This window comes from Prunus mume, linkage group LG1 (genome assembly GCF_029339155.1).
Source record: "Prunus mume cultivar Tortuosa linkage group LG1, ASM2933915v1, whole genome shotgun sequence".
Classification (NCBI taxonomy): Eukaryota; Viridiplantae; Streptophyta; class Magnoliopsida; order Rosales; family Rosaceae; genus Prunus; species Prunus mume.
The window spans coordinates 31,631,236-31,644,264 of record NC_142698.1 but is presented as its reverse complement, the minus strand read 5'-3'; the positions used below and the strand labels follow the sequence as shown (position 1 = coordinate 31,644,264).

The window sequence follows — 13,029 nt, the reverse complement described above, 5'->3', positions numbered from 1 at the left end:
TATATGTGCAAGGCATTCAGTAATCAAATTAGTTTAGATTCTGATTCATCTCCAGTCATCTACTGATTGCATATGGTTAGTAAATATTTTAATGGAAATGATTCTTCCCATATCAATTCCTTAGCTGCTCCATCCCTAAAATTCCCCAATTCCTTAGTTCCCTATTTCTGATAAGTAAACATACCATAAATATGGATATGATTTATTATTTTCATTGGGGTAACCTAGTCTTAACAGCCCAACAATTCATTGTACAATATTGTTTGTAATTAACGACACCAACCTCAAATCGTAGATCCCATAGCCAATATAAACTCACACACCTATTTGCACTTGCATATCTACACACAAGCCGATTGTAATTTATAACTAAATAAAAATATGCTTACTAGCTTATTAAGATCACACCACAATGGTAAAGCTTACAACCTCACTAAGAGCAAGTTCCAGCACTAAGAGTTGCCTAGGCAAAAGGCCCTTGGCTTTTAAAACCCATCCTAGCATTGCAACCGTTGCAAAACTGCCCGGGAAAATGTGGGTCATAACCAAGCGTAGGCAAGCTCAAAGGCAAGACTTGCCTGGGTTGCTGCCTAAGCAAGTGATCTAACGCTGACGTCATTGTAATATCAGCAGTCAATTTAAATATAAATAAAAAAATTTAAATAAAAAACAAAAATTTCAGATTTTTTTTTCTATAAATACCTAGCCATATTCTTCAATTCCCATACCAAAACTCCATACAAAATCCTCTCTTCATATCTAATGTAAATTGTGGTTGACTTTGGGTTGCCATGGTAATAGGTGGGAATGCATCAAAAAAATTGTTAAGACAGTCATTATTCACATAAAAAGTAAGTTTCTACCCCAAAATAGTTGTCTCTCTTCTACATTTTACCATAACAAATAAATGGAAGTGCTTTAACAAGCTTCGAGACCCTACTCTCCTTTTCTTTTCATTAGTATCTGTCCTTACAAGGCTGCCATCAACCAAATTGTGAGCTATTGATATAAGCATACGGCTAGGGCGGCGCTAGGGGTGCACATAGGTCCCCAATTTTAAGAGTTCCACCAAATTCTTATTTTATTCTATATTCTATATTCATTTTAATTTAACAAATCCACCTCCAAACAAAAAAATGTACCACAAAATATTTTTCAACTTATGATACCACATATGTAGTGCCTCCTGAAACTATGATCAATTCTCACTTTATCCTCTGAAAGTTAAAATATGACCCAAAGTGCCTCCTTGACCAAAGTTTGGTGGTTCACTTTGCCTCCCACCGTTAACTCTGTTAAACCCACCCTTTTGATGAAATATATGCCATGTAAGTGCCACATGTCACATCCCGAGATCGGCTCCGCTTTGGGCCCCTCTTCTGCCCTCATAGTTTTGTTTTTGGGAACTCACGAGCAACTTCCCAGTGGGTCACTCATCCTGAGATTGCTCTAGCCCAAACTCGCTTAACTTTGGAGTTCCATGACTCCGAAGCCAGTAAGCTCCCAAAAGGCCTCGTGCTAGATGGAGGAGGACATGTATATATAAGGCAAATCACCCCCTTCTCTGTTGGTCGATGTGGGATGTTACAATCCACCCCTCTTAGGGCCTGACGCCTCGTCTGCACACTCACATCACACGGTAGAATAGTTTTGATACCAAATTGTCACATCCCGGGATAGGCTCCATAGCATGATATTGTCCGCTTTGGGCCCCCTTCTCTGCCCTCACGATTTTGTTTTTGGGAACTCACGAGCAACTTCCCTGGGTCACCTATTCTAAGATTTCTCTAGCCCAAACTCGCTTACCTTCGGGGTTCTCATGACTTCAAACCCAGTGAGCTCCTAGAAGGCCTCGTGCTAGATGGAGGCGGGTATGTACATATAAGGCACATCACCCCCTCTTCGTTTCTCCCTCTTATGAATTCAATTCTTATTACCAAAACCCACCACCTTCCAGAATCAAACAAACCAAATCCAAAATCCCAAAACCCACTACCTTCAAAATCCTAAAATTGACCCATTAATTGTGCACCCAAATTCATAACGCACCTAGTGATGCAATAACCACTCATCATCTTAGAAAACCCATAAAGCCACCATGTTGTTCTTCATCCCCAAACCCAAACTCCTCTCTCTTTATCTCTTTTTGTCTCTCTCTGTCTTATGAGAAAAAAAAATATTCATATGGTGTAGGACATTATTTTGGTATTTGGAGACTTTTGGTTCCCAAATCAAATAAAACAGAACAATATGGTGTTTTGGTGGTGAGAATTGAGAAATAAAAAAGCAGGGGTGAGAAGTTTTGGATATGGGAGGATATGGCAACATTCTTTACGAGGATGTGGGAAGGGTGGTGTTAGGTAGGGAGCAGAGGGGAGGGGGTGGTCAGGGGAAGGGTGAGGGGCAATAAGGGTTGATGGGTTAGGGCTAGCACTAGGGAATATTGAATCAGTGGGTTGAAAAAAAAAAAATATTTTAGAAACAAAAATTAATTATTATTATTTTTTCATATGTGACACATTTCAGCACAAAGGTGGGTCCCTTTCGTGCCATGTCATCATTTTTAACAGAATTTTTAACTGAGTTAATGGTGAGGGGTAAAGTGAACTACGAAACCTTGGTTAAGGGGGCATTCTGGGTCACTTTAACTTTCAAGGGGTAAAGTGAGAATTGATCATAGTTTCAGAGGGCACTACAATAAATAAGTCTAATATATAACTAGCCTCTCCACATGCGCTTATGCTCCTGCAAGAGGCTCCTTCTTTTAAAATTTTAAAATTATTTTAGAATTAAAAAAGATAATGGGTAGTTGTATTCCATAAAAATAGGATCCATTATCTGATTTTTCTTTTAATTTTAATTTTTTTTAATATGAAAAAGTGTGAGTTTACTATATTATTCTCATTTAATTAATAATTTCAATTATTAACGTTTGCATTAACTAAGGGCATTTTATGGTATTTTGAATGTTTCACATTTCTCTACCTCTTATATATAGATTAATAATACTAAAAGCCAAAAGGTCCAACCGCCTATAGGTTTAGTATTTATGCCAATGGGTTCTTACCTCAGTGGTTGAGGTGCTTCCCCACTCCCCCCCTATGGCACGAGTTGGAACCATAGAGGAGACATCAAGAGAAACCCAATATGTGTTACTTCCTCCTCCCCCTTTCTATCGACACCAAAAAAAAAAAATAAAAAAAAAGAGAGGGTTTAGGGGTGATTTGTTTTTGACTTGAATCCAACATTTTAAACTCAAAAAATAGAATGAGTTTAAAACCAGAAAAACTTATTTGGTAGGCCAATTTTTGAAAACCCAAACTCAAAAATACCCAATTTTTAAGACTATGTTTTTTCAGTTTTTTTATTCTCCAACACCCAACCTGCCTCTCTCCTTCCTCTCTCCTACTCCTTCTCTCCCTCTCTTTCCATCTCACATATTTCAAATCGGATTGGCTTCAATTTTTCCGTTTCTTTTGTTAATTTCAATTTTGGAATCTACGGTTTCTTATTTTATGATATTTAATTTTTCTTTAGATCTTAAAAATAGTTTGGAGTTCAATACTAAACAAGTTTTTATATCTTAAAATCAGTGTAAATGTGAATTTATTTAGGAATTGGCTTAATTTCCTAGACTTGTAATTGTGTCCTCGTTGTGTAGATTTAGGCCTAGTTTTTAGGCAAATTAACTTGGGCCACAAGACTTATTTAGATTGAGCAGATCAAGGGTGATTATGTCTACAACGTAATTTGCATTTGCATATCATATTAGGAAAACTATATTTTTGTCATTTAGTTTTATTAGGAATGAAATTCACAATAAAATCAATCAGCAAAATTGTTTTCCTCTTTTTCACGTTAAAACCAATTCTACTTTTTCCTACTCTTTTTGGAACGTGATTTCTCTTGATAAAAAACAAAGCTTGAAGACCTTTGTGACTTACTTATGCAAAAACTAATTTGAGAGATTGATATTGAGAGAAGTAAAGGTGAGTTCATGAAAAATTAGAATGATAAAGCAACTTTGTAAGCTTTTTAATTCTAGTTTGCATCTTCATATTTCATATTCCATATTGGAAGCTGTGTGCGGGCATGCTTGTTCTTGAGGATCATCAATTTGAGAGAGTTCAAGCAAGGACTGAGTAAGGCACGACAAAAGTATTGGATAGATTCTTGTTTAAAGTTTATCTTCTTGAGTCTTGTAATAGTCCATTCTTAGTGGATTTATAGAGGTTTTTCCGGTTGGGTTTTGTCCTCGTACCATTGGGTACAAAAATCCTTGTGTTAATTTACTTCTACTGCAAGATTTTATTAGTTAGATTTGGGATTGACATCATTGTCCAATCATATTCTGGTTATCTATTTACTCTACCCGAGACACTATTTCAACAAGTATTTTAAAGCTCATGTTTTTAAAATGAATCATGGTTTTTGAGTTCACTTTATTTGAATAGGATACCAAATGGACCTTTAGTATTTATAAGATTTTGTTTTGTAAATCTTAGGACCTAGTTCAATCTCTACAGCATATGACCCAATTCCTTTTATAGTATTTTTGTTTGAAAGCTTTGTCTTAGAAGGCCTTATTACTGTAAATCTTAGGCCCTAGTTTGCTCTCTATTGTATAGGACCCAATTCCTTTTATAATATTTTTGTTTGAAAGCTTTGTTTACTACAAAGCACTTGAGCTCAAGTGGTTAAAATCATTTATTCTTACATTCCGCACTCAATTTCTTAAGTTCGATTCCCCCCTCCATCAATATTACTTATATATAAATAAAAAAAGAAAAAAGAAAGGCCTTATTGCTCATTTTGCACAAATCCTCTAAAATTTCAAAGAAGTCCTTGTATAAACTTTGTTCCTTGCGTGTAAGAGATAAACTCTGGTTTGAGTGCAAGGAGAAAGGATTCCTAAGTGCCAAGTATTTTCCTTAATATAAAAGCAAAGACTAATTTATGCATGATTGCAACACGTGGTTGAAGTCTACATAAGAAATTGTCTCTTTTTTTGAAAATTGAAATACATTAAAATTTAACCATACAAGTCAAAATAAACTCTAGTCAGGACATCCAAAAGGAAATGATTGACTAAACCAAATACATGAGTTGTTATAACGATGTCCTTTTTGGCCAACTGATCTGCAACCCTGTTAGCCTCTCTGTAGCTATTAGTCACTTGATCAAACTTTTCAAGAAGCTGCCAGATGTCTTCTGCAATTGATTGTAAACTCCATGGTAGATTGGCTTATTTTGTAATTGATTGTAAGAAATTGTCTCGCCGTATTTGGTTGCTACCTAGCTGATTTGGTCATGCCTTCTTTGGATATTTAAGGCATTTATTTTCTGGATTATTTAGTAGCGTCAACAAGCTTCTAAAAGGCCAAGCCATGGTTGTAATAGTTTACCTAATTAGCAAATTGATTCCCCAACTTTTATAAGCTAATTACGCTTACACCACAGGCACAACATAGGCTATAAAACACCCCATCACCCCTTCCAAAATTTCACCCACAAAATTTAAGATCCAAATACAATGGCAAAGCTTACAGCCTCACTAACAAGCTTCAAAACCCTAGTTCTTTTTTTTTCATTTTTCACATTTTAAGTATTTGTCCTTACGAGGCTGCCATGACCGGTTTTGATGGTGGAGGAGAACCAAATTGTGAGCAGTTCCATTTGCAGCAAATCCACATGTGCGAGATATTCTCCTGAGGCTATGCGACAATTTGAAGTCTTGTATGATAGTGTATGGAGAATTTTGCCAAGAGTTGTCGGTTATTCCAGAACAATGTGCTTGTGTGGTGTTGGAGACTCTTCCACAAGTATCAATATATACTAGACCCTCGTAGTCGTAGATTGCAAATGGTAAAGTTGGCAGAACATACTTGCTCCCCACTAAAACCAGTTTGCTCATAATTTTATATAGCTTGTTTTTAAGTGCTTTTGGAGGCAATGCAATGATTTACTTTGATAACCAATTCCTGTTTGGTAACACTTTCATTTTGTTTGTTTGTTTGTTTGTTTAGTGAACAATAAAGGGGGAATTACAAGAGCTATAAGAGAGGAAAGAAGGAAAGAGTAAGGGAAAACGAAAGACAATGTATGAATATAAACTTTCCTCAATCCTTCAAGCAAAGTGTTTTTTCATAAATAAAAAGAACTTGTAACTCAAGTAATTAAAAAACGTTCACTCGTGCATACAAGTCATATTTCTATTTAAAGCTAAAAATGAGCCTGAATTGAACGATTTAAGTAAATTTCCATTATGCACTTGATGGGATAATATCATAATAGCGTTTCTTGATTCGTTTTACCACAATTGTTGAGCAAGAAGTTCTACATACCTTTGCAGTCCAAAACCCTCCTTGATCACACTAAACATTTAAACCATGAATCCCCAACCACCAAGCCAAAATATAGCAGCCAAGCCAATATTTCATTTTCGGCCATTTTGTTTGCATCTTTAAGTGGGAAAAATCATACTTCACAAAAAGGAATTCAAGTAAATGGTCAAAACTCCCATTAGAAAAAGATGAGTAAAAAAGTCAACCAAAACGTTTCTATACTGCTTTGATTCAAGTGTCCTGACCCAAATTTTTAGACATAGCAAGTACATCTACAACTAGTGTTGCACGATTTTAGCCAAACTTGAGGAAGACTAGAATAGAAGAGGTACAATCTGAAAGCTACCTCAACACAATTTCATCGGCTCAAAACATCTGCCTTCACAACATTAGTCATCACCCCATGTTGATGGTCCGCCTGTTCCAATTTCATTCACAGGCAATGGCTGTAGAGTAGAACCAGTGCCGCGGTTTTTAGCTTTTTTCCTTTTAGAAGGGAAGGTTACTAAGCCACCCAACAAATTCGCCTCTTCACTGACCTTGTCATTAACTTTGTTTTCACCACCAACCTCAGCATCTCCCATGTTAAAAGAAAAAAGCTCCAAAAACGGTGTGCCTGCATCATCAATAACATCAAGTTCACCTTGTTGTTTCACCTTTGCTTTCTCTAGTTTTTTCCCAACCTTGGTATATCTTCGGTATGGAGTGGATTCTTTTTCTGCTTCTTTTTCTGTGATTCCTTCTCCAAATCCCCAGCTTTTTGAAGATTACTAGGATCATTTTCATTTAACACCTGATGTTTGTAGCTCTTTTTCTTGACATGATCTCTTTTTTCATCCCCCTGGACCAAAACTTCGTGGTTTGAGACATTGTCATCTAGTTTCTGCTTTTCGGTTTCAATTTCTTCGTATCAGAATCACTAGAGTTTCCAAGCTTACCAATACCACCCTTAGTTCCAGCCATCGTAAGATGTTTGAAGTCTCTATCTTTTCGCTTTTCTGTTTGATTTTCTTGCTTGTTAGCAGCATTAAGTGAAGAATCATCAACTTCATCAACTCCAGCACCCTTTTCATTCTTGGTGATGTATTTATCTATTGGTCTTGCATTGAATACGTGCAGGTTCGGCAATATTCTTTTAATCTACAGTATCATTTTTTCTATAAGAATTTTTAACAAGGGTAAAACTGGAGTCAAGATAGAGATCCAAACAGGAAAAAGGCTAGGACAGTAACCAATACCTTCTTTGCTAATTTATCTTTTTCAACAATAGGGTTCCCTTGCAGATTGAGATTTTTCAGATTGACCAATGAATTGAGCACCTATTTCAGAATGTAACCAAGATTCAGGAACATTTTTTCACAAAGATAGAAAGAAAGATAGAGAAACAAAAGTTTCTGCTCCTTGCATCTTACCTTCAGATCGGACCATCTTGTGATCACATTATTCCCCAAGTCCAGATTCTGGAGTTTCTTATTAAGAGCCAACTCGGCTGGGAGACCCTGAGCATGCACACAGATAGTGAATGAGTGAGTGAGATAGAGAGAGCAACCTAATGAGCAAACCCTGACAACACACACATAACAAAACTCGCTACTTGATGAACAAAATTTATTTTCAACATTAAAGGGAAGAAATAAACATGAGATGACTGCATAACTTGAAAAGAACAGTTACTATAACTGAGCAAGGAAAAAAAGATAATTGCAGTTTTACATAGAGAAAGCATACTTTACAAAAGGTTTTTTAAACCAATCAACAGTAAACAAACCTTAATATCGTTATGAGCAAGACGGAGCTCTTTCAGTTCAATACAGGACTTGAGTGAAGACTGTATAGTTTGAAGTTGGCAGTGGGAGAGAGAAAGCTGGAACCAAGAAACATATTCCAAGGGCTTTAGCTGAATGTAAATGATATTACCACCAAGGACAATCAACAACCAGAAAACTGTTTACCTTTGTGATAGATTTCACCTTCATCAGAGAATCACCAATGTCACGGATCGGATTTCTAGAAAGAACTACAGAAAAATTTCAAAAGTAAGAGAGCACAATTCGTGTTCCTCGAGTCAGAACTCTATTGTTTTGTATCAGTCATGAAAAATGATTTTTTTTTTCATTTTTCCGTGATAAATATGAATCATGAACTAGAACTCATACCAAGAGTGTTCAAGTCTCTCAGAGGTTCAAGTCTGCAAACTGAAGCAATCTCATTATCTACACAACCCAGAAGATAAAATGAGAAACAGTTGAGATAGAGAGATAGAGATAGATAGAGAGAACGAGAGAGAGAGAGAGAGAGAGAGAGAGAGAGAGAGAGAGAGAGAGAGAGAGAAGCTCTTTTGTGTTTGCAAAAATATGAGCAATAATAAAATATTAGCCCCCTAAAGTAAGGCAAAGCTTCTAATCCTTGCTTGTCAAGTTGAGCACAAAAATTCTTTATTTTTTGGGATCAGTAGGTGCTTTAACCCAAATGGGAAACATGGTTTTTATAATGGTTGGTATGTTTTGGAATTATGAATTTCATTCTACAAACCAACTTTGGGCCAAAAGAGACATATTTATCTGTGATATAGGCATAGATATAGTACTGAAATTCAAAGTACGATGAAATTCAAAATTTCAGATAAATTAGCACTATGCAACTAGAACTTTTTCTTCATTCACAAAGTAGGAACACTTGGAGGAATTAATTACAGGAAATGAACGACTAATTTTGTTAGAACAAATATTGCAGCCTTGAGAATGTGAACACCTCATAACATTTTCTAGAATCAAGGATAAGCGACCTACTTTTGGAATCTCTTAATACATACCCACAGTGGAGAATTCCCATCATCCACAACGAACAGTTAGCACAATTACTACCTATATTAAAATACCGTACTGGGTGTGGCAAATACTTATCCTCCCATAAAACTATTCACTATAATTAGTCCACTTGATGTAGGATATCATGATTTTGGCTATTTCCTTTCTTACATCATAAAGGTTTCTAGGATTTGGAGCCATTGCTTTCTTGCTCTTATCATTGCTAGAAAATGTGCTTAGAGTCCTATAATATGTCCTACCACCATAATATGACAAAGTGTGCTATTAAAAGAACATTCTATTATGGTGTCAGTAATACTACTAGTCGCATTTTTGTCGGTGTCCATTTTAGTTTGCTTGGTTACCCATTTGTCTAGATCTTTCCATTTTGATCTTGTTTTCACAAAAAACCAAAAAACAATAATAAAAAGACGGTATTTGAAGAAGAGCTTAAATGATATTCTCATAATATTTAAAACAAAAAAAGACAAAAAAACTCACCGTTCAATATCACTGCACGTAAGCTAACAATAGACATGACCTCATCCATTACCTTGAGCTTATTCTTGCCTGCATTTAACACCTGATTACAAAGATTGAACAGAGTGACTCTAGAACCCAAATTGGATTTATTGAGTATAGAATTATCTTGACTTGGCCTATCTAGAGCAAATTAATTAAACAGAATGAACTTAAATAAACAAATGTCTAAAAATAAACTATCAGCACTCTTGGTTGTAAGCTGTCTAAAAAATTGTTTCTAGGAAGTGGAGAAACAAGAAAGCAAAAAGCAGCAATTTCTCTTAGGGCATACCTTTTACTTCTCTCAAAGGTGGAATATTTGGAGAAGCTGAGAGTTTGTCCCTAGAGAAGAAATAAGCAGGGAAAACTAGAGATTTATTCTTCGACTTTTCTCCTATTACTTCTCCTCTCGTAAGTCCTAACAATGATTTCAAAACACACCGTCAGGTTAGTCTCAATCCTTCCAACTGATATAAATGTCTTTCTTTTACCTAGTTCAATCTAGTCCCAAATTTCTTTGTTTAGTATAATTATTTCATATTTATTCACTCTCTGTTTAAAGTTTCGTTTGTCAACTCAATTACTCATCTGAAACTGACCCTCCTACTTATGGAGAAAAGTAGCTGACAGGCAGGCCTAGGATTTATGAAACTTTTGGCGACCACCACATTAAAAGGGAACTAAGTCCTAGCACAATTCCTTTCAGGACAAATTTGAAAGGAATTTTCATCATGCCAATAAGGATAGCAGGGAGAATACAATTCAGGTGGAACACATTGGAAAAAAATTCCACTAAAGATTATGTTTTCAATATATTTGTAAAACACAGAGTGAAGATAGGTCTCCAAATCATCTAATCTGAAGAAAACGGAATATGTAGTTGTATTCCCCATTATGATTAAATGTTCTTAAGGAAGTACAAAATCTAAATTTTTAATATAATTGTAAATTTGCAATAGTCACAGCCACAAGGATTGTAGTGTCCATAGTTCTTACTATTTGAAAATTTCACTTCACTCTCAACTGGTATATATATATCAATCCCCTTCCATTGAGGGACACCCTTAAGGGTACCCTACGATTTTTTTTCCAACGATCCAAACCATCTAATTTTTAAGTCTACATTCATAGATCATCCTTGCAAAAATTTAGACACATCAGAAACCGTTTCAACATCCAATTGAATCCTACAAAATCAATGAACACTGTGCTTCAAGAAAGTACTAAAATTTCAATAACACAATTTAGTGGTCAAACAATATCGGATTCAAGTGATTTTTTGTAGAGATGATCTTTGAATGATTATCTAAAACATAGACTGTTTGGATTAGTGAAATACAATACGGAGTGGGCCCTACAAAGGTGTCCCTCAAATAAGCTACTTTGAGGGATCCCTCAATGGAAGCTCTCTATGCATAAATATATATATATATATATATATATATATATATATAAATATATTAAAAATATTCACTTGATCCACTGATGTCCTGCATATTAATTTGTCAACCAATCAAAGCCACAAAATATGGCTTCTTGGGATAGAGTTTGATGTATTATTCTATATTATATATTTTTCATATCATCTTTTACATATAACCATAATATTATACAAATTTTCTAATATAAACATTTTTCTTCTTAAAAGATTTCCATGGTCGCAGCACACATGGGCCTTCCATTCAAAAACATATCAAGCATGATAACAATAATACCAACCACTACAAGATATAATTTTGAATGAAAAACCCATGTGAGCTAGGACTCTGGGTATAAGCTCTTATTCTTATACATGCAAAATGGCATGTAATTTAACAAATAAGAACTTAATATATCTGAATTAATTGTTCTGGGAAAATCCATCACTGGCTCACTCAGTAGCCATGATTTCTTGCTCTCTGTTGTTTAGAGAACAAGTTGCTCAGAAAGCATAACCAGGTGCATCAGGAGGAAGCTAATTATGTTAGAAATCCTAACTGCAACAGAAAAATTGAAAACCATAAACTATTGGTTATCAAGTTTATGGTATAACAAGAGTACTGTAGCATAAAAAAAAAACAACTGACCAGGAATTCAAAATTCAAAATTACCACTAAATGAGCTTTAGAAACAAGTCCAGACTACATGATGCACTACCCTACACAAACTTCCACATCCAAACGCTGTTCCTATCCAAGAATGCAAGTAGCTAAAAGGGTATCTTCCAAATATGAACAGCTTCGAACACCGATATAAAAAGCAACAAAAGAAAATTGTAGGAAATGGTTGGTACTTACAGTGAGCTTAGAAAGTCCTTCAATACCTTTGAGGCTTTGCAGTTTATTGTTTGCAACTGACAACCATTTTAAATTGACACATGACTTTAACCCCTGATTTTCAAGCACACAAATTTAGCTTCACAAAAATCACAGCACACAAATGAAAGATGACAACTTGACAAGTACCTCAAGAGAAGTGAGATTGTTGAAGCTGAGGTCGAGCCTCTCCAAGTTCTTGAACTCGCTCAAGCACGACACCTACACATTTACGCACACATCAATATTATCTATAAAGGAAGTTGTATAATAAACCAAAAAATAGAAAAAAGGATAGGAGGAGAGCAGAAAAACGACGTCGTACATCGGAAAGAGCCTTGTGATTGAGCTTGAGACTTGAAATGGAGTTGGGGTCGCGGGTGTTGTTGTCCTTGAGCACCTGCTCCAAACTCAGACGGTTCATGATTCTGCCTTGTGCTGTGCTTTCGCTGAAACTCTAGCTTTGGTTTTGCTTTTGCAATGCAAGCAACTTCATGCTGCAGAATACATTTCGGTTTCGAGCTCAAAGAGGATCGCTTGCGTTAGCTGCGTTTAGGGTTTTGGAATACTGGGGTGATGATGACTTTTGTCCTTGCAATTTTGTTCTGGGCTTTCGACGGCTCTCTCCTTGGGCCCTCTATTGTCTCTCTCTTTTTTTCTTCTTCTTTTTTTTTATTTTATTTTATGATTTTCTTCTTTTTATTCTTACACTTTTTTTATAATAAAAAGTGTATTTAAAATATTAAATCACCACTCTTATTTTATTGCTTTGGAAACATTTGCAAGGATGAAGTTATGACTTAGCAAAATGCCAATTTCTTACAGAGCCTCAAACTTGCTTACTACCCTATGCTCTAGCCTGAAGTCCACATTTGGAGTCAAGGATTGAATTAAATAGCTACAAGATTCAAAGTATGTTGAAGTAAAAATTGAAGATAGAGTTGATTTTTTTTTCTTCATTTAATGGGGATTAGAAAGAAAAAGTTGGGAGTGGGCATCAATCCAACCTAATCAATGAAATTGGCGGTTTGATTTTGACCAAGAAAAAATCAAACGGTTTAA

At 35.5% G+C, this 13,029-nt stretch overlaps 1 protein-coding gene across 1 annotated transcript; it reads right to left on the bottom strand.

The window, feature by feature from the left end:
- Positions 1–6,497: 6,497 nt before the first annotated feature.
- LOC103329081 (Leucine-rich repeat (LRR) family protein) lies at positions 6,498–12,591 on the bottom strand. Its single transcript, XM_008231514.3, is given in 12 exon segments — positions 6,498–7,035; positions 7,038–7,223; positions 7,226–7,484; positions 7,583–7,663; positions 7,757–7,843; positions 8,113–8,208; positions 8,297–8,361; positions 8,501–8,557; positions 9,653–9,734; positions 11,950–12,042; positions 12,118–12,189; positions 12,293–12,591. Coding segments are annotated over 12 exon segments (1,479 nt in total). The 5' UTR covers positions 12,392–12,591; the 3' UTR covers positions 6,498–6,733.
- Between the last annotated feature and the right edge of the window lie 438 nt (positions 12,592–13,029).